Raw genomic sequence first — 20,706 nt, forward strand, 5'->3', positions numbered from 1 at the left:
CTATTCTGGTTTGCTTCATATACACATTTTCTGTCTTTTTCTCCCCTCCCTGGATATCTATAGTACACAGTTATGTTTACTCAGGTATTCTTCTGCTGCAGTTAAACCTAATGATTTATGACAATCTAATACCCTTTTTTCAGATCCAGCAACAAATAGGGTTGAATTAATGTTGTCCAGGCTTCTTTTCCTCTCTCCCCCCCCCCATTAAGTTATCTGATTTTTTTAAAAAGTGGCAGCTCGTACTGAGGTACATATTCAAAGACAGTTCTTCCAATATTTCTGCTCTGATTGACATCAGTTTACTTGGACATGTGGAAAATTCTCACTTTAGCTATACTTTCACCCATAATCCACAAGTGTGTTTTCCAACAGGGGTTATTATAACTAAAAAAGGGTAAGAAGGTCATTGATTTTTTCTCATCTTCCTAATTTGTGGATATTTGCTTCAAAGAATATGGAGATACTGGAGGGCCAACAGGAGCAGTCTTGTTTACAAACTCTCCCATGATCTAACAGCTGGAAGATATACACCATTTAGGCGCACACTGAAAAGAAACAAAAATAACAAACACACTTCTGATCCTAGCCCAACAGTTACCTCAACTGAAGGTCAGCAAGTTAGCACAAATCAAGCATTAAACCCACGATTATTCTCACCATACGTATGCTCATTAATAACATTAAACTAATTGAGCTAATTAAGGGCATACTACAAAAAAAAGGCTTGCCAAATGTGACAGGTCATTGCTGGCTGGTTTAGAAGTCACTTGGCAACAGCTGAGCACCTGCATGAGCAAATCCCATTTAACCCATACACATTGCTTTCTCAACTCCTAAATCTAACTCAGATTTAAGACACAATTTTTGATTAATCAATTCAATATTGTTAAGTATTAAGAGCTGTTGATTGAGCAGAGAGAGTGGGGGCCCTCTTCATAAGCATTCCTGTCAAATCTCATTCTGATATTGGACCTTATATATGGCCTCCTCCCCTCCTCAATATTACAGCAGCCCCTCTACCAGCCATCAAAAATAAATTTTCCATTAGTGCAGGGTAACAGCTGCTAATATGATTCCTCTGGGACCAATGCAAAGGCATAGGAATGCCATTTCGTTAACTAATACGCTGAAACTCATACATCTTTCTGTAGAATGCAGGCCATGAATCAATGCTTCCTGTTGCAGCACAGCAACTTGAACACAATTTACTGCAATTGCAATCATAGGTCAGAGATCAAACGGAGCTGAACATAAACCACGAGACATGACTTTAGAAACAAGAATGATTACAAAGCTGCAAGATTTCTTGCTCCAGTCAGAAATCTCAGTGAATCGTACTGCTGGTTGCATTGGCATTTCATGCTGGACAGAGAGTTAAACCACATCAAACCAAGGACAAGTCACATAAAATTAACTTTTTGAGGTGAACATAAAAGATCCCAAGGCATTGTTTCAAAGAAGAGCAGGTGTCCTGGTCAATATGTATGTCAGCACCACAAATGTAACAGATGATCTGATCATTCATATAATCATAGAATGATTACTGCACAGAAAATGGGAGTTAAGCCCAAATTCAGATCATCATTGATCTTTTTAAATGGTGATGCATACTTGAGAGGCCAAATGGCTTACTGTTGCTCCTTTCTCTAGTGCTGTTGTGTCTATTTGGTCCATCATGTCTGTGCCAATTTTCTGTAAAGAGCAATTTGGGTGGTTTCCCTCTCCTGTCTTTTCCCGTTTTTGTATTTCTGTTTGCGGGAACTTGCTGTGCTAAAATTGCTGCATTTCCTCCTGTACTACATCGGCAGTGAAGAAGTTTTAAGATGTCCAGAGGTCATGAAAGACACCATATGGACGTAAGTTCACCTTTATTTCCCCTCCTCTCCCCCAAGGCCAGTATATCCTTTTCTGAGCTGAATTCTGTTTTCACGATGAGATTTGCTAAATAAGTACAGGTTCCTTCTCTCCTGTATTCCAGCCACTGAAGTAAAGAGCCAACATACCATTAGCTTTTTTTGAAAAAAGATTTGTACCTGTTCACTCGCCTTTATTGATTTGTGTACTTGGCCATCCAAATCCCTTTGCTCTTTCAGTTTCTAGTCTATTTAGAAAGTTTCAGTTTATCTGACTTGGATCTGAAGTTAATGATTTTGTACTTCCCCACATTTGAACTTCGTCCGATGCATTGCTTCCCACTTGCGTAATCTGCCAAAGCCCCTTGGTAACTCCTGCTCCCACTTCTGCAATCTGTTATGCTTCCAAATTTAATGTCATCTTTCAGCTTGGATATTCAACTCTTCCTTAATCCAAGTCATTGATAGAGAAATGGTGAAGAGCTAAAGCCTTGTTCAAATGCTTGGAGAACATTACTTGCCACATCCTGCAAAATTGGATACTTGTTTCTTTATCTCTAATATGTCAATTTCTTTTATCTGATTGTACTCATGTGAAGAGGGACCTGGGGGTCCTTGTGCATGAGTCGCAAAAACCCAGTCTGCAGGTGCAGCAGGTGATCAAAAAGGCGAATGGGATGCTGGCCTTTATAGCGAGGGGGATAGAATATAAAAGCAGGGAGGTCTTGCTGCAACTGTACAGGGCACTGGTGAAGTTGCAGCTGGAGTAGTGTGTGCAGTTTTGGTCGCCGCACTCGCGCAAGGATATTTTGGCCTTGGAGGGAGTGCAGAGGAGGTTCACTAGGCTGATACCGGAGATGAGGGGATTGGACTATGAAGAGAGACTAAATAGACTGGGTCTGTACTCGTTGGAGTTTAGAAGGATGAGGGGGGTTCTCATAGAGACATATAAGATAATGAAGGGGATGGATAGGGTAGAGGTAGAGAGATTCTTCCCGCTCAGAAAGAACAGCAGGACTAGAGGGCACAGCCTCAAGATAAGGTGGGGGGTGCAGTTTAGAACGGAGTTGAGGAGGAGCTTCTTCACTCAAAGAGTGGTGAATCTCTGGAATTCTCTGCCCGTTGAAGTGGTGGAGGCTACCTCGTTAAATATATTTAAGTCACGGGTAGATAGGTTTTTGGTAGGCAAGGGAATTAAGGGTTATGGGGAGAAAGCGGGAAAGTGGAACTGAGCCACTTCAGATCAGCCATGATCTTATTGAATGGCGGGGCAGGCTCGAAGGGCTAGATGGCCTACTCCAGCTCCTACTTCTTATGTTCTTAAGGGACTTAGGACTGTCCTTTTACGACATTAGAGGTGCTTTGTATATTGATAAATTGTATCATTTTTCTCAATTAATCCTGGTTCCAAGGCTGCTACCTTTTTTGAAATTTTGTTTTCCTAGCGTTCTTCAAGTATAATTTTTAAAAATAGCTGGCTCAAACCAGAAAAAAAGTGAAGTAAAATATTTAATCAATACAGTGACTGGTATTGTTGTAGCGTGAGAAATGAAATATGGTGCACATGCTTACGCTGCACATCAATATTAAAGCTTTTGGCAAAAATAAGTCAAAGCCCAGGCTTTTGATAAAAGCTGAAGCCTTGAACTAATAAAGCCATGAAAAAATGCTTGAATATACACATTTAATTGTTATTGTGGAATATACAATGTTTTGCATGTTTTAAGTTTTAGTTAAACCTGGGTGTCAGAAGTTGTATTTACTGAACAAGTAAAATATTTGGATCAAACATTCAGAAAACGTTCCAAACGAATTATGTGGAAAAGTCTTTTGAACTGACTGTATCATTATATGATTGGTTACAAAGGTGATTTATTATAAATATGGTCACAGGAATTCATAATTGTGAGGGGATGGTGGTGGAAAACAGGCAAAGAAGTGTGAAGAAAACAGTGAAAATAAGTGGGACTTAACAGAATTCATGTGTTTAACGCAAGATGTTTAATATACTGTAGATACTTTCCACTTCCTTGCTGGATTTTTAAATCTAATTTGCGCTGAATATGCACGTTTAATGATGGGTTATTTTTGCCAAAATTCTTCTTTTACCTTTTGTGACACGTGCAATTAATTCATTGCCCAATTTCATCTAGTTACTATATTAAACAGTAGAAAAATAAACATGCACTGATAAAAGTTCAATAGTACTGGATCCTTTTTTAACTTGCAGAACTGGTGGACTGAATGCTTTTGACAGTTTTAAGCCAAATTAGTTGGGCTATCTCAGCCCACATTTTTTAGATATAGATGTAACATAGGAAAAAACTGCCTTCCTGAAAAGACAGAAGTATCACATAAAGTAAATTTGTAATGCTGCATGGTTGAACTTGCTTCATTTGTAGAATGTAGAGCTTCTTAATGTAGAGCTCGCTAAACTCGGTCTGCAAGTCATCCAGGAAGGCATACACCATCTTCTTGGAATAGTTCCCCTCGCACAGCGCCAGGTAGCAGACGCCTCGGTCGATCAGGTAGTGAAACATCAGAAGCCCCATCTCCAGGGGCTTTTATTTTTTAAACTGAGTTTTAAATATCTGTAAACATGTCCCTTCTGTGTCCATTACTAATCTCCATGCTTGTCACTTGATATCTGTCCTTCTCTTTTTATTCCTCACCTACATGCTGCCCCTTGACAACAACATCTAAAGGCAGTATTAGTTTTCTTATGTATGGCTGATGACACCCAACCGCACACCACCATGTCTCCATTCCTTCATATTTGCTAAATTATCAGACAAGCGTTAGCAGAAATTTCCTCCAGTTAAATATTAGGAAGGCTGAAGCCATTGTTTTTGGTCTCCACTCTAAGCTCCATTCCCTAGCTACTGAATTCATCCTCTCCCTGGCAAAAATCTGAGATTAGTCTGATCTGTTTGTAACCTTGGTATCGCATTTGATCCCAGAATGAGTTTTTGATCTAATACTCACACCATGATTTGTATCATGTTTCCACCTCTGTACTATTGTAAACCTTTCTCAGCATATCTGTTACTGAAACCCTTGTTCGTACGTTTGTTGACTCTGGATTTGACTGTTCAAATACACTCCTGGCTGGCCTCCCATAGTCTGCCCTCCATAAACTTGAGGTCATCCAAAACTCTGCTGCCTCAACTCGCAGCAAGTTCCATTCCCCTATCATCTCTGTATTGACAGGTCTATATTGGCATCTGGTCACGCAACATCTTCATCTTAAAATTCTCGTCCTTGTTTTCAGATCCTCCATGGCTTTGCTCCTCCCTTCAGTCTCCTTCAGCTCCACAGCCTTCTGCGCCATCTTCTGCTCCTTTTGTTCATTCCTTATTTCAATTGTTCCATCATTGCGCTTTTTGGTAAATCCTTTTTTACATATCTGCCTCTCCAGCTCACTTTCCTCCTTTAAAACATTTCTTAAAACCTATCTCTTTGCGCAGGATATTGGTCATCTAAGTTAATATTGCCATAGGTGGCTTGTTGTCATACTTTGTTTTTTTAATGCTTCTATGAAATGCTTTGAAATGTTTTATTACATTAAAAGGTGTTATCTAAGCATAAGTTACTGTTGTTGGTATCTAACAACTAGAAAGGAAATAAATAAAAGTGAATAACTGGGTCAGCATCTGAATACCTAAAGCTGCTTATGTGCTTCATATATATTCCCCAAGGGAACAAAAATTATAAAGTTGTTCTTACGTGGAGTTGAGTATTGCTGACTTCTGATGTATACATTACCTCAGAGTCAACTTGTTACATTTGCTGAGGCTCATACTTACATATATTCTTTGCTTTTTCTCCCTCCATCCCTGACCATTAACAGACCCCCTGATCATCAACAAATGTGAATCCCACAAGCTGAATTAACTGCTGGTTGTGTAAGATTGTGAGCTAGAGCGAGTGTTCACAATATAAAAACAGTTCAAATTTGGATTAAACAAAGGAGGGAATACATTGAGTAAGAATCAAGATGTTCTCCAAAGAGAGAAAATTGTCAATGCACACTCATTGGACGTGATTTTTCGAGGCCATTGCACTGCTTGAGTAGAGGGGGAAGTCTGTCGCAGGAGTCGTGACTGGCTTCCAGCTGATGATGACACTCCCAGGCCAATTTTTTTATATAACATAATGAGCCTCTCACTGAAAACGAGTGCACTGTTGGTTAGAATTTCCATCTCATTTAGCAAGCCTGGAATGGTTTACCCCACCTCCCACCATTTTTCCTCCTTCCCTCTCTCACGCTCGTTTTCCTAACCAAACTTTCTAATTTTTCGAGCCATTCTTATAAACCTCTTCTGCACTCTCTCAAGTGCATTCATATCCTTCCTATATTGTGGCACACGGAATTGTACACAATGTTCCATGTGAGGTCGAATTAGCGCCTTGTACACATTCAGTACAACTTCCTTGCTCTTGTGCTGTTATGACCCTTTTAATAGAGCCCAGAATATTATATGCTTTATTAACTGCTGTCTTCAAATTCAGGGAAGACAAAGTTAGCATCAAGGTACAGCAAGCAATTAGGAAGGTAAATGGCACGTTCGCCTATATTGCAAAGGCATTAGAGTCGAAGAATAAGGAAGTTTTGCTGCAATTGTATAAGGTATTCATGAGACCATATCTAGAGTACTGTCATAGTTCGACTGTCCGCATCTAAGGAAGTATATACTTGCCCCAGAGACTGCACAGGAAGGCTCACTAGATTGGTTCCTGGGATGAGGAGGTTGTCCTGTGATGATAAGTTCAGTACACTGAGCTGATGTTCTTTGAGTCTTGGAAGAATGAGAGATGATCTAACTGAAACCCCAATTCTGAGAGGACTTGACAGGATATATACTGAGAGTTTATTCTCCCCTGACTGGGGAATCTGGGCATAGTCTCAGGAAAAGGACTCGTTAATTTCTGACCGAGATGATGAGAAATTTCTTCATTCACAGTGCTGTTCTCCTCAACGGTTAGTAATTTCTTGCAAGTAATCCTGATGAGTGCAAGACAAAAAGCTTGATAGCACATTTTCTTTAGCAATGCAAAAAGTAACATTTTTCTCAAGACAGTAAAACTGCACTGATGGGAGAATTCCTCTTAGTTGAATTAATTTATGCCTCCCTCTTAAAAGTTATCAGCAGAAGATTTTTACCCTGAACAAAGAGAGTTCATTATGAATTGGGAAGGGGGATTGAAGAGGACAGGACCTGATGTTTGAACTATTAATTTTGAAGAATTTAATATAGCTACTTACGTTTGCCATAAGTTGAAAAAAAACTTTCCCTTTTGGCAGTTATGTTAAATCTTTTGCTTTTTGATTACTTCAAGTAATTTGTTTTGTATGATAACACTACACTTGCATGCGTATACTCCCATCCCGTGCATTGCAAATCCTCTGGTACAGATGTTTGTGAAGGTGTTAACCCTAGCTTATTCATGCCCGACAGGCATTTCCAGCTGTGGTCAATGAAAAGCAAAGGCGAGTCATTCTGGATTTTGAGATTAGTGGACTTCACCCATTGGCTGGCACGTCCTCAGAATGTTGTTCGCAGGCTTCAGGGGCAAGTGATTCAACTTTTCCTTATATATTGATTCTGGGATCAAAAACAATGCCACCCCCCACGTCCATGTTCATCTTCACTAGTTTCCCTTCGACTTTGGGTATTGCCCAGAATTGCTCTGCTTCACTGCATACAGAGAAAAAGTGTTTGGTTTTAACAGTGTCTTCTCAATCTGCTCTGTTTCATCCACAGATCCATTGGACTCCTTTTCCTCACTTCCTCCGCGGTTTGAACGCTGATCACTTTAGCTTTGCACTTTCCTGGTACACAGGTGCTCTGCAATGGGGCTGGTCTTCCAACAGTTCCAGCAATGACCTCCCATTATCCAGCAATTGGATTCTGAATGACCTACTCGGCCACACTGGTGGCATTCCTTGGGCCATGACTGACTCTTCAGTGTCTCTGCCACCTTGCACACCCTCGCGCTAGCATTGGTGTGCTGCTTCCCTGGCAGCCCATTCCATGGAGAGCACGATCTCAAAAGCCTTCTTAAATCTGAGTTGGAACTCTGCCAGTAGTTTTCACTGAAGTGCTTCCTATTGGAAGCCACACACAAGCCAGTGTCATAGTGTGTCCTGCAAGAAAGTCCCAAAATCACAATGCTCCATGAGGCTTTTGATGGTAGCCACAAATTTGGTGATGATCTCACCCTCCATTTAGTCCCACTTGTAAAACCGTAAACCCCCTGCAATTAGCAGGGGTTGTGGCACTAAGTGCCCCTCCAAAACTGTACACAACTCCTGCAATGACTTCTCAGCCGATTTCTCCAGCTGCAGTAAACTCCTCATGTCACTAAATGTTTTACTTCCAACCATGCTAAGAATGGCCAGCACAATGAGATTGTCCATCACCCAATTTCCTGCTACAAAAATACTGAATCTTTTGAAGTAGGTCATCCATGACTCAACTTCCCTATCCAACCCACCTATCGTAGCACATTTTCCCACCATTTCTCATCACTGGTGGCAGGGGTTCCCACCATTTCTCATCACCGGTGGCAGGGGTTCCCACCCCTGAACCTAGGCCCAAAGCCTGTTTTTCCCACGCTAGCTTCTCCGAGCCCTCAGGATTCCCAGTCACCCAACAATCAAATCTTCTCTGGTTGCCCTTCAACAACCGACACCAGTCTCTCCAGCTCAATGTTTCTCATGATGCCTTATTACCTCCGTGGTTCTACCCATCCTCTAAGGGTTTTCTTTATATTCTGTGGATCCTAGCAGACGGTCTGTGTTGAAAGCCCTGATCCTTCACTTTATGGGCTACCGGTCATCCCATCCTTGTTGCCAGAGTTAAATTCAATACTACTGAGGGGTATCCTCCAGAATTCTCCACACATATCAGGGAACAGAGGTATTTATTGCAGTCTTATGTAATCCACACTCCAATTAACAACTGCCCTCTCAGGGGGTTCCCAGCCAGATCACCCCATGCCCAGGGTCACCTGACCAGTTCCCTACACTCCAACATATATAACAGAACTAAGCAGCTTTTAAGTGAAGATAACAAAATGACTAGTTGCTATGTCTGCTTCAGGTCAGTGGTCAAGGAGCAAGGCTTGTGGTGCAGTAGAGGAAAATGCACATCATCCAAGATTGAATGCCCAGAAGCAGCCTGGGAACACAGCAATAATTTTCAGACACTACTTAAAAGGTGAAGCTAAATGTTACTGGCACAGCTGACCCCACGTTTGTAACAGATGATGCTGTTACAAACAAGTGAATAAGGATTCCAAATGGATTTCTCTGAGCATTTGATGATTTAGAGGGGGTGCAGGGGAGAAAGGTACTGGAGAAACAGGGGCTTATGGCCAACAGCATGAAGAGATGGCTGGGTGCGGGAACCAAGGCACATTGGTGAATTGACACTCTTAACAAAATCCACAATATTGACAGAGCATCTGAAGTTAGGACAATATTATTGTGGAAAGGGATTTGAGGAAGTTAGTCACACAAGATCAAGACTGAGAGGTCAAATCCAAAATTTTAACAGTACTGGTCTCCAGGATAAGCTAAATAATCATTGCATAAAGTTTACACGATTTCCCCATCCTTGGGAAACAGTATCCATTTTTATGTCAACTTGACAGCACTGGCAGTTGTCCATTATGGAACAGCTAAGCCATACAGACCACAAACATCCCAGATCTCATCTCAAGCCTGTGCTATTTTGGTCATGGCATACTTGCACGAAAATTCTCCCCTCACTATTCCTCCTTCTCCCCTCTTTGCTTGCCTGATATCCTCCACTGCCCACTGATCATTTCAGAGACAAAAATAGACCAGCTTTGGCTTATTAGAATACACTCTTGCCTCTGGGTCAGTTTGTGCTGAATCCCACTTCAGAGTCTTAAGCACATAATCTAGGCCGGCAATTCTGTGCAATCATGGGTGTATGATATATCTGCAGTGACCACCTGAAATGTTAAACCAGGACCCCACCTACTCATTCAGATGGAGGAAAAGATTTCATGCTATTACTTCGACGCGCAAGAGAATTCTGCCCACTGCCTCAACCAATAATTCTAAAGCAGATGATTTGTTCATTATCACATTGCTATTTGCTGTCTTTGAACCTTGTTCTGCAAACAGTGCCACATCCCTTATAACAACAACAGTGTATCACTTCAAACGTACTCTATTGCTTGTAAAGTATTTTGGCATATTGGGGTTCTGAAAGACACTATGCAAATGCAAGTTATTTCTTCCCAAAACGTACAGCAACTTTATATTAGGGAGAAGAAAAAAAATAAGCCGAGACTTAGGCACCTAACCACCAGATAACATCCATTGCAAAGTGCTTGCAAGGACAGTATCCAGTTCAGGTGCAGTAAAGAAGTCTGCCAACACCAAGAAATGAATAATGTACTGAAAGACAGTCAATGCTAAAACAAGGGAGCAAAGCAAAATTGGCAAGAGGTGCAGAAAAATAACAAAAGCTTTAACTTTTACTAAATATTACTGCTTCAAAATTCCAATAACTGACTTACAATGACCATGTTTCAGATAGTAATTTTGAGTCACACTCATCAGTTAATCAAATCTACAAACCAACTGTTCCAATCTTTCCATTTTTGCCGGCCGAAACCAAAAAAAAATGCAAGAATCAAAATTTCCCTATTTTACTTGTGCAACTGAAAGGATTTCTGCTTAAACTTCACTTTTTCCACTCACTCACCATACATAAATATCAAATTACCAGTCACAAACTTCCTCCAGTTACAAAACAGATTGGAGTTACTATTTAATAATTATATATTAAACATATTTTCAGTTTAAAAAAATTAAAATGAGACCTTACTATTTTTGTTCATTCATGGGATGTGAGCACCAGTGGCAAAGCCAGCAATTGTTGCCTATACCTCCCAATCATGAAACTATGGAAGGCAGTCTGACAAAGCAACTTAGTTCATCTAATCTTCAAAGAACTTAAGTCTTTATTCATGATTTATGATATTGCAAAACAGTGTGACAGACAGATCACCACTACTTCACTTTGCAATTTGTGTGTAAATTACCCTCTTCAAATAAATATACATTTATAGATCAGCACCTGGAAATATTAACACTGAAGGGCCCCAGGCACGTAATGTTTCATTAATGTTAGCAACTATAATAATGAATTGCAATATAAAAATCAACAGATGCAGAAATATGTAGAATTTGAGACACTCCAGATAAACAAACCAGATGACTTCACCAATCCATTGTAAATCCTGCTTGGATTCCCTGGGATCTATTTTTTAAAAATTGAGTCCATGCCCAAGCTGCGATCAAACAAAAAAACCTAATTTATTCTAAAGTAATAGTTAAATTGTCTTGTTTATATTGAGGGCAATAGAACTACAAAGGCCTCCACGTGTACAATTAGTTACAACCCCTAACGCATTTTACAGCAGCTGTGAATTGGACAACTGGCTAACAAAACAGAAGTACAATTCTGAGGGTGATGCAGAGGGCAGCAATGGATAAAATAAACTACTGGTACACACAAAGACAACACAATACACCTGCAACCAGACCAAGATGATAAAACTGATGTCACCAATTAACCTCTACTATTAATAATAACTGACCTTCGCATCCCTGAACTGTGGAAGAGAGAACGGATGCAGAAAAGGAAAGGTACTGTGTTAGCCAAAGTTCCCACTGGATAGTGGGCATTTTTGACGATGTAACTGACATGGTAGATGGGTGAGAAATGCAATGCAAAAAACATATATCTGAACATGTGGAAAAGACTTGAAGATACATGGGAGATTACTAGGTGATGAAGTGGAATTTCAGGAAGATAAAAAATGGGATTAAAAATTGATTATAAAAGGGAGAAATTAGAGATAAGAGCAGCAGCATCACCCCCCTCAAAGTCTAATTTCATAGGATATTAAAGGTAGCATCTCAGATTAATAAGGTCATTAAAAAGTCAAATGGTTCTATTAAGTTCTAATTTTAGGTTCTATCCCAAGAGATATAAAACGAGTCGAGTAGTAACAATGAGTCTGTACAAAACCTCAGCAAGACCATAATGTGACTACTGTATGCAGTTTTTGGCTGCACACTACAGAAAGAATATTGAGATATTGGAGAATGCAATGAAGATTCACTGAGATATCACAGCCTGATTTGAGGAAGTACAAATATAAACAACATATGGGGAAAAAACGTTTTTTTCCATCATAAAAAATGTAAAATGGGGGCCATATTATTTCAATGTTTAAAATTATGTAGCTTTGGATCAAAGTATATAGAAGCAGACTAGTCTCACTGTTGCAGGGTCAAGGATGATGGACTATTGTTACAATCCCTGTACAGACTTGACAACTTTTTGTTTTAAAAAGGTGTTTTTCATTACTGACCAACGGAAATACAATGATGAACAACATTTTTTAATACTTTTAATGTGACAATCTAAAATCCACAGTTTAAACATTGATGTATCAGTTCCCTTTTAATTAAATAGAAGAAAAGAGTAACTTTTGCATGAACTACCATAGCGGGATTTGGTCTGAGGAAATGTTTTTACTTCATGCCATGCTTTTGGCAGATATGCAGCATTCAAGAAATAGTCAAAGTCACTTCCCAGCAGACATTCACCTCTTCCTGCCACACCAGGTTGAAACTTTCATTGTCCTTTGACAATTATTCACTCAATCTGAATTTTCCCAGATACAATTATCACCAGCTAGGTACATCTCAACGATTCCCTTCCCAGATTATAACCGCCCCAACAATTTTGAATTCTTTAGTTTCCTGTGTCCAACTTCTTTAACCATTTTAATCAGCTCTAGTAAAACAGTTTTCCTTAGACAGCTTCACCATTGCTCTCCATAATTTCTCATAAGACAGTGAGGACCTGTTCCTGAGAAAGTTCCAATTATTTTGCCTGCATCTCAGCAGCAGCTTTTCTTTGCTCTGTGATAAAGGTGGCTACAACTGCCTCTTGACACAACATTGAGTTTCTACTTTCTAATTGAATTTTTCTCTCAAGGCATGAAATCACATGGATATTGTTCAGGAATTCATCACCCCTTTTACAGGGTATTTGTTTCACTTCAAGTTAAAGGAACATTTTAAAACAAAGGTCTGAAGTGTTTATGACATTATTGATACAAGATTAAAGCAAGAAATTTAAAAAAGAGGACAAGAGAAGCTTATTCACATAGTCAAAAGGCTGGAATTAAGTTTATTTGTGTCACAAGCAGGCTTACATTAACACTGCAATGAAGTTATTGTGAAAATCCCCTAGTCGCCATACCCCAGTGTCTGTCCGGGTATACTGAGGGAAAACTTAGTATGGCCAATGCACCGAACCAACACGTCTTTCGGTCTGTGGGAGGGAATCGACGCAGACACAGGGAAAACGTGCAGACTGTCTCCACACAGAGTGACCCACTAACCCGGGAATCGAACCCGGGTTCCTGGGGCTGTGAGGCAGTGCTAACCACTGTGCCACCCTTCACCCCTTCACTTCCAGTGTAAATTATTAAGGTAGAAGCAGTCAATATTCATGTTACTTTGGATGGGCATGTGAAGGAATGTGGGAACAGGACAGATAAATGTGATTAGAACTATTTAAGTGGAGAGTAAACACAGGTTGGGATGAGTGGTCCGCTTTTAATTCCTCCTCCATTGATGGCAATCTCTTCAGCTAGCAAAGAGCTGAGTTCTGAAATTCCCTTCTATTAAAGTACAATGATATAATCCATAATTCACCCAATTCACAAAGAATGCAAACAGGTAGTGTGCTAAAATATTAGTCCAAAAAGCAGTAATTTAAGCATTGCATTTATAAATTAAAGCAGATTTTGTAGTTGTCTATTTTTAGAAGCTTCTATGAATGAATCATAAAAAATGGCAGTGTTATTTTAAGCCAAAGTACAAGTTCAGTGGCACACAATATTTTGACTTTACATAGATTTTCATCCAACTGTTTTAGCTATCAAAAGTATTAACAGCCCTAGCAAGAGAGCCCAACCCAAATAAATTTATAATTGCATCATCATAAAAGCAATGAAAGGAAACAAACTATAAAATAAAAACATTGCGCATCATGCCCATAGCACCTAATGCGATTGTTTTGTAGGCAACGGCAAGTTATTAATCAACAAGTCATTGCATTTGATCAAGCTGTTAAGTATTTGCTTAAATTAAAAATTTGAACCTTCCAATATCCTATCCTCTATGAACTTGATGTCATCCAGAACTATGCTACTCATACCTTACTTGCACCAAACCTCTTTTGCCCACTGATTGAGTAATTTTGTGATCAGGAACCAATTTTAAAATTCCCATTTATTCTCAAATCACTCCATGGCCGTCTTCCTCCAGTCACACAATGCTCATGCATACCTTGCTCCTCAAAATTTAGTTTCTACAACAATCCCTGTTTAAAATGCTTCTTCATGTGGCAGCTGTGTCTTGAGGTGCCAAGGCCCTAAGTTCTGAAACTCACTCTCTTCACCTCACCTTCCTCCTTAAAATTTACCTATTTGATCGCGTTTTTGATCATTTGCCCCAATATCTCATGCAGCTCAGTGTGAAATATTGCTTTGAAAAATTTTAGTGAAGGGCCTTTGAAAATTTTATTATGTTGAATATACTATATAATGCAAGTTTTATTGATGGTAGCCTATGTCAAGGACAAAACTTATGTATAATGAACATTAAGTGTCACATTTGTTTAAAAATCTAATACTCTGTAAAATTAATGTTCACTGGGTTCAGAAAGCTTATGCATAAAACTTAAATCAGCAAAGTTATAAAGTTTGTCTTACTTGAACATAAGTATTTTGTAATATATTTTGCAGACAGGCAGTTTATTATACATTGTTCACTATGAATCTGTGACATAATTTTGAGTGTTATCATGAAAAATTTCCAGTTAACTTCCATGAAATGGTAAATGTGACATCTTTAAATGTTTACTCTAACATGAAACTAGCCTTCTATTGAGCAGATCTAATTTAATCTATTTTAGAGAAAATATCGTTAGCAAAATTTAACAAAATGCACCAGCGTATTACTCGAAATTATTCAAATAACAATTTCAAGTAATAGTTACTTGTGGTTTGCCACGAACAGTGCAAATGAACCACACAATTACAATAGCGATAACACTTCAAAATTATCGAACTTAAATTGTGAAGCAATTTAGGACATCCTGAGATTGACAGAATAACTGCTATATTTCCCTCTTTTACATTTCCAGAAAGTCAAGCTTTGAAGCACGATAAGTAAAAAATAAAATTATACCTCACTACAAAGAAACACAAAACTTTGAATCTACTTACTGATTCATATTGATTAATTGTGGTTTAGATGCTTTGATGTTTAAAGCTTAAACTCAGAAACTGCCCTTCATTTTCCGATTTGCATGGTTGGAATGCAGATTCCACTTTAAAAATGGTTCTCAACTATAAAAACATAATTAAATGCTACAACTTCATCAAACCTGAATGGCTATCAGGAAGCCAAATTCACTATTCGACATCAAAAAAAAATTCAAGAATTCCAAAAGCAGTATACATTTATGTTGATGTGGGAAAAGAAATGAGGCTTTACAGATGAATGATGGGGGAAAATAAAGAGCAAAAAAGAGATTAGGTAGGGTGGCCAATACATTGAACAGAATCACATGTGCACAAGAAAACTACTGTAGCTCCCTTATGCCCATATTGCCAAGGAAAGAAAAACTGACTTGATCACCTTTCAGGTTTTTAACATGACATATTTTGAAAGGTAGTGATATATAGGCAAGATGCAAAATCGTCAATAATCTTAAATATAAAATGTTACCCAAGACCAAAGTTTAAAACAAGTCCAAAGAAACAAAATAAACGTTCGACCACAGATCATTTACAAGCAAGGGTTCTTTTTGAAACTAATGTATACATAACTTCTGAAATATCAACGTGGTGCCAGACGTACCAATACAAAATAGTGAAACTGAAACTATAAAATATTTCTATGTAATCACCATAAACTTAAACCTATGCTGAATAACACTTTCAAACATTAAATTCGATACCGAATTGTGAAAAAACACAAGTCGCACATCTCACGCTAGCCTTAAAGTTTGCTATTTTGGAAGCTTCCTTCCATTCAAACTGCACCAAAGTTCTTCGTCAATTAATACGAAACAGTATTTTTGGTTAATTAACTAAGTATCATACAGTTTAAAAAAAAATTTCCCAAATATGCTAACCCACTTTCCTGCAACCCCTGCATTTAATACAACTCCACGTACGCGAGGACTTCAGGCAGATTATGTGCAGCCCAGCCACCACAGGAGTTAACGTTCAACACAAGTGTACAACACTGCTGGTCTCCCGCTCGAACACAGCGGCCCATGGTCCATTGTAAACAGCCGTGACTGGGGTGAGTGATCCTCAGCCACAAACACTGCCCGCCAATACAAACACCCCACAGCCCGTGGCCGACAGGAACACAACAACCAAGCGAGGCGCACCAAGATTCATCCCTCCCCCTGCCCGAAAACACCACCCGAGACCCCGCCAACAAAAAAAAAACCCGCGCCCGATCAACTCACTCATCTCCGTCCGGGCAAATCCCCGTCGTCTCGTCGTATTTGGTGCAATAGACGTCCGGGCTGTAGTTGAAGGTACCGTCCCGCCTCCTGATGGGCCTCCTCCGCCGCTGATTGAGGAAATGCCAGTGGAAGCAGGTGAAGGGCCTGTGCTGGGCGCACTTGTGCTGCAGGAAGAGCGGGCATTGCTCCGTCCGAAACTCCTTCAGATACCTGCCAAAAAAAAAGCTTCGAGATTAGCGGCTGCTGATGGACAGGGGTGGGGAGTGGGAAAAGAGGAGGGAGGTATGTATACTGGGCCTGACGGGCCCGGGGCCTGGGCTCCGCTCCGTGCGGGGGAGGGTCGCTGCTCTGGGGCTAAATTAGATGGGGGGGCGGGGAGGGGGAAATCTTAGATGCACTTTTGTCCCGTTATCTTTTTGGCGGCGGGCAAGTCCCGCCGTGCGCTGGGTGCAGTCGCGGCGGGGCTGCTGCAGGCGGGATCGGTACTTACGTGTAATGAGACGGTTTCTCCGTCTGAGGAGAAGCGCTCGTCGCAGCTTTCGAAACCGACGGCATTTTTAGTCAAAACAATGAACTGCGCGTGCGCGGCGCCAAGCACGCTGGGTAATTGGCGGGATGGTTCAAAATGTTGGTCCAGGGACATGTGGCTCTGGCTAGGAGCAGATATGATGTGGGTATGCCGGCGTTGGACTGGCGTAAACACAGTAAAAAGTCTGACAACACCAGGTTTTAGTCCAACCTATTTATTTGATAATATACTCGCAAGCTTTCGGGTTAGCCCCTTCGTCAGGTGAATGGAGAGACTCTCCATGTTAGGAGCAGATACACACAGCTCACCGGGCTGATCCTGTCTGGAGACAATACACATCCCTCTAATCCATGCTTAATGCTATCTCCACTCACATTGTCTGCACCTTTTAAGACTTGATTAGCTGTAAAGACTCGCATTCTAATCAGTATTCTGTAAACTGAGTATGTGCCTTTACATGCCCTGTTCGTGATCAGAACTCCCCATTCCCCTAACGAAGGGGCAATGCCCCGAAAGCTAGTGGCGTCAGCTACCAAATAAATCTGTTGGACTTTAACCTGGTATTGTGAGACTTCCTACTGTGTTTACCCCAGTCCAAAGCCGGCATCTCCAAATCATGAGCCCCACTGTCACAGGCATCCCAGTATCTTCACTCAAATAGCTTCTTAATGCACAGTCCAGACAACACATAGAGCCGGGAATATGAAAGCTGCGACGAGCACTTAGATGGGGAAACCGTCTCAGTGCACGTAATGCTGGAAAAGAATCTCAGCAGGCCTGACAACATCTGTGGAGAGAGAAAACTATTTCTCTCCCCACAAGTGCTGTCAGATCTGCTGAGCTTTTTCCAGCATTTTCTGTTTTTGTTTCAGATTCCAGCATCCGCAGTATTTTGCTTTTATGTATTATTGAGACAAGGAGGAGCCAGCCACCCAACCCCTTGAGCTTGTTACACCACACAGTTAGCAGAGGATGTTAACATCTTCCTGACCAACGGGAATAGGCAGACATCTTCACATCTCGTTAAGGCACGATATCCTGAATAGTACAGCAGTGACCCAGTGCTGCACTAGAAGCTTAGCATCTCAGTCTCTGCAAACCTCTGCAGCAAGATTCAGAGTGTTCAATCAAATACAAACGGAACATGTCAACGAATTTACTCGTTTCAATTTTGTGCATTTCGCTTCCATGGTAACAAAAGCTAAAGTTAACCGCAGAGAGTTATGTCAGGAACGGACCAGTGTAAAATCCTGGCTCCGGCAATAACTCCTTGTACAAAGACCGACTTTTAATATTACAACCGCTGAACCAAACTGTAATTTCAACCAGGCTAGTTAACTCTGTGATCTCATTGCTTGTGTCCCGGTCTCCGTGTACGGTTATCTGACCGTGCGCTCGGCGATAATCTTCCCTGAAAACAACAGCAAACAGCAATTTTTAATCAGGGACCTTGGGAACGAGTGAGAACGCAAAACCTCTTTATAGATGATTTGGGCTGGATCGAAGTTATTTTACTTGACACTTACACAATTCTGTAACTGAGACATAAAATCAGCCGCCTGAGCAGATTACATCTCACTAGACAGGCAACAACAGTGGACAATTCTGGAAATGCCTCAGCCGCATGGTCCGGCGCTCTACCCAACACAGGGCGTCCCTGGCCAAGTACTCCTTCGGAACTATCGGTCTCACTTATTCGATGATGTTCGCCACCGCTATAGGCGCCCTGCAGCTTTGATGCCGTTTATAAGTTCACTCAAATCTTGACATCTCATATTCCGGCCGCTGGAAGTCCTGGACAAATATATCCCAGAACGGAATATCCATAACCCAAAGACACGATTAATATATTCCCCAAGAGTACCGTGTCTCTTAGAATTAAATCACTCTTTTACATCCCAACAGGACTCGATTTTACCTTGAGATCTTGAACAAACACCAATCCCTCCTTCAGAGAAATGATCTAAGTGACGTTTGGATTCCGCTATTTTTGGCAATTTACAACAGTTGCTGACATCGATTTCAACCCACACGTGTAGAAGGAATTACTTTTAAATTAACACATCCCACTCTCTAGGTGAGTCAGCGAGTTGCGAAATATCAACAATGTCTCAAATCCCTTCATGCAAACTTTGAAGCGAAATATCAACAATGTCTCAAATCCCTTCATACAAACTTTGAAACGAAATGGTGATTTTTGCTGTGAGCGGCTGTGCCATACCATTCCCCAAAGCCCAACGCCTGGTTCAGAATAAGGAACCGACCTCGCTTCATTCTTCGACAACAAGAACAACATCATGAGGACCCGGGTTAAACTTTCAAAGGTAAAGTATTAAATTAACAATGACAAATATTTTCAGTAACATCTCTTTTCTCTAACTCCTTTTTAAAATTTAAAGTATACTTCATTCATAAATCTGTGAGATTACAAACATTCCAAAATGGCCATCACACAAAAAGCAATAATATTCAGGTTCCTTACATATATCGAGTGGTATTCCGAGATGCACTGAAGAAGCCGTTTCAGACATTTTACAACTATTGCCAAGTTATTTTAAAGGTTGTCTACATAGAATAAATTGCACTCCGAAGTGACTCAGTACCATTGGGATACTTATCATATTCACTGTTTGCATTCAGTGAGTCTTTCGGCTCAAGGAGGTCCTACTCCCTCGCTCAGTTCATTGTAGTTGAAAGATCTTAGACCAGTCCCATTGCGCATCTGTTGCAGCTATCCCAAGCTTTCAGCACGTAAAACGCTTGGGAATGGATGAGTGACAAAGCATCAGATGACGAATCTTGAACTTTTTTTGTTGTTAGATAACTTTTGAACACACACTGTATTTCTCTTCACAGTTTGTCGAGCTGTTCCTGATGAGAATATTCGAACTCTTGAAATGTTTTGTAAATGTCTGATCTGAAATTCTTTCGCTGCTCAACGTTGCTCAAAGAAGGTATATAGATCGACGCCCTCCGTTCAAATTCAAAAATAAATTACCACCCGATTACAAAGTGAGCAATTACCAGGCCTGTCTATGTTTGAATATTGTGTTCAACTAGCCCCGACTCCTGCTGTTGTGAGACTTCTTATTGTGCCCGACTCCGCCCCCAGCGTTCGTTTCGACAGCAAGAAACCTTGCGATAATGAGGATCTGTCAAAGACCTTTTGCCACTGGCTGAATCTTCAGCTCGTTGTTCTTTGACGAAGCTTTAAAGGGGCACCCTGAAATCAGATTTAAAACGATAGTTATTTTTGCGAGATGTTGCGAGAGGTTGTACGGGATTGTGGTCTCATGGTTGGACGGCACAACTCCACGTTCTTGGAACAAAGTCATGTACAGCTGACCAAATTCTGCTCTCCATACCATTCCCCTACCTCCAGAGCTGCTCATCATTCTCTGCCCACTCTTTTGTCCAGCTCTCAGTGTACAGTGAGTGAAAGGTCCTGTGCATTTTGGAACCTCGTTTCTGCTCTGATTGTTGGGGGTGTCTCTGACAAATGTGCACAGAAAAAGGAAAACCTTGATCTGTGCCAAAGGAAACTTTATCTAACATGTAAACACAGCCGTGACGTATACTCATTAAAACCTTTTTCTGTCGCTTTGATAGTTTGTCTACTATATCGAAAACATTAAAAAGGAACAGAAGATCGAACAATTTTACAAGAAAAATCTAAGTAATAACATAAAACCCTGGACGAAAA

At 40.5% G+C, this 20,706-nt stretch overlaps 1 protein-coding gene across 2 annotated transcripts in view; it reads right to left on the reverse strand.

Moving 5' to 3' along the window:
• unkl (unk like zinc finger) overlaps positions 1-17,042 on the reverse strand; it is a 133,077-nt gene extending 116,035 nt beyond the window's left edge. For both annotated transcript variants that reach the window (XM_080206609.1, XM_080206608.1), the window contains exons 1-2: positions 16,965-17,042; positions 16,475-16,684 (exon numbers count right to left, since the gene is read on the reverse strand). In XM_080206609.1, the coding sequence (XP_080062735.1) occupies positions 16,475-16,684; positions 16,965-17,029 (275 nt within the window). In that variant the 5' untranslated portion in view covers positions 17,030-17,042. The remainder of the gene's footprint in view (positions 1-16,474; positions 16,685-16,964) is intronic.
• Positions 17,043-20,706: the final 3,664 nt, after the last annotated feature.

This window comes from Carcharhinus amblyrhynchos, chromosome 18 (assembly GCF_965287045.1).
Source record: "Carcharhinus amblyrhynchos chromosome 18, sCarAmb.v2.hapA, whole genome shotgun sequence".
Lineage (NCBI taxonomy): Eukaryota > Metazoa > Chordata > Chondrichthyes > Carcharhiniformes > Carcharhinidae > Carcharhinus > Carcharhinus amblyrhynchos.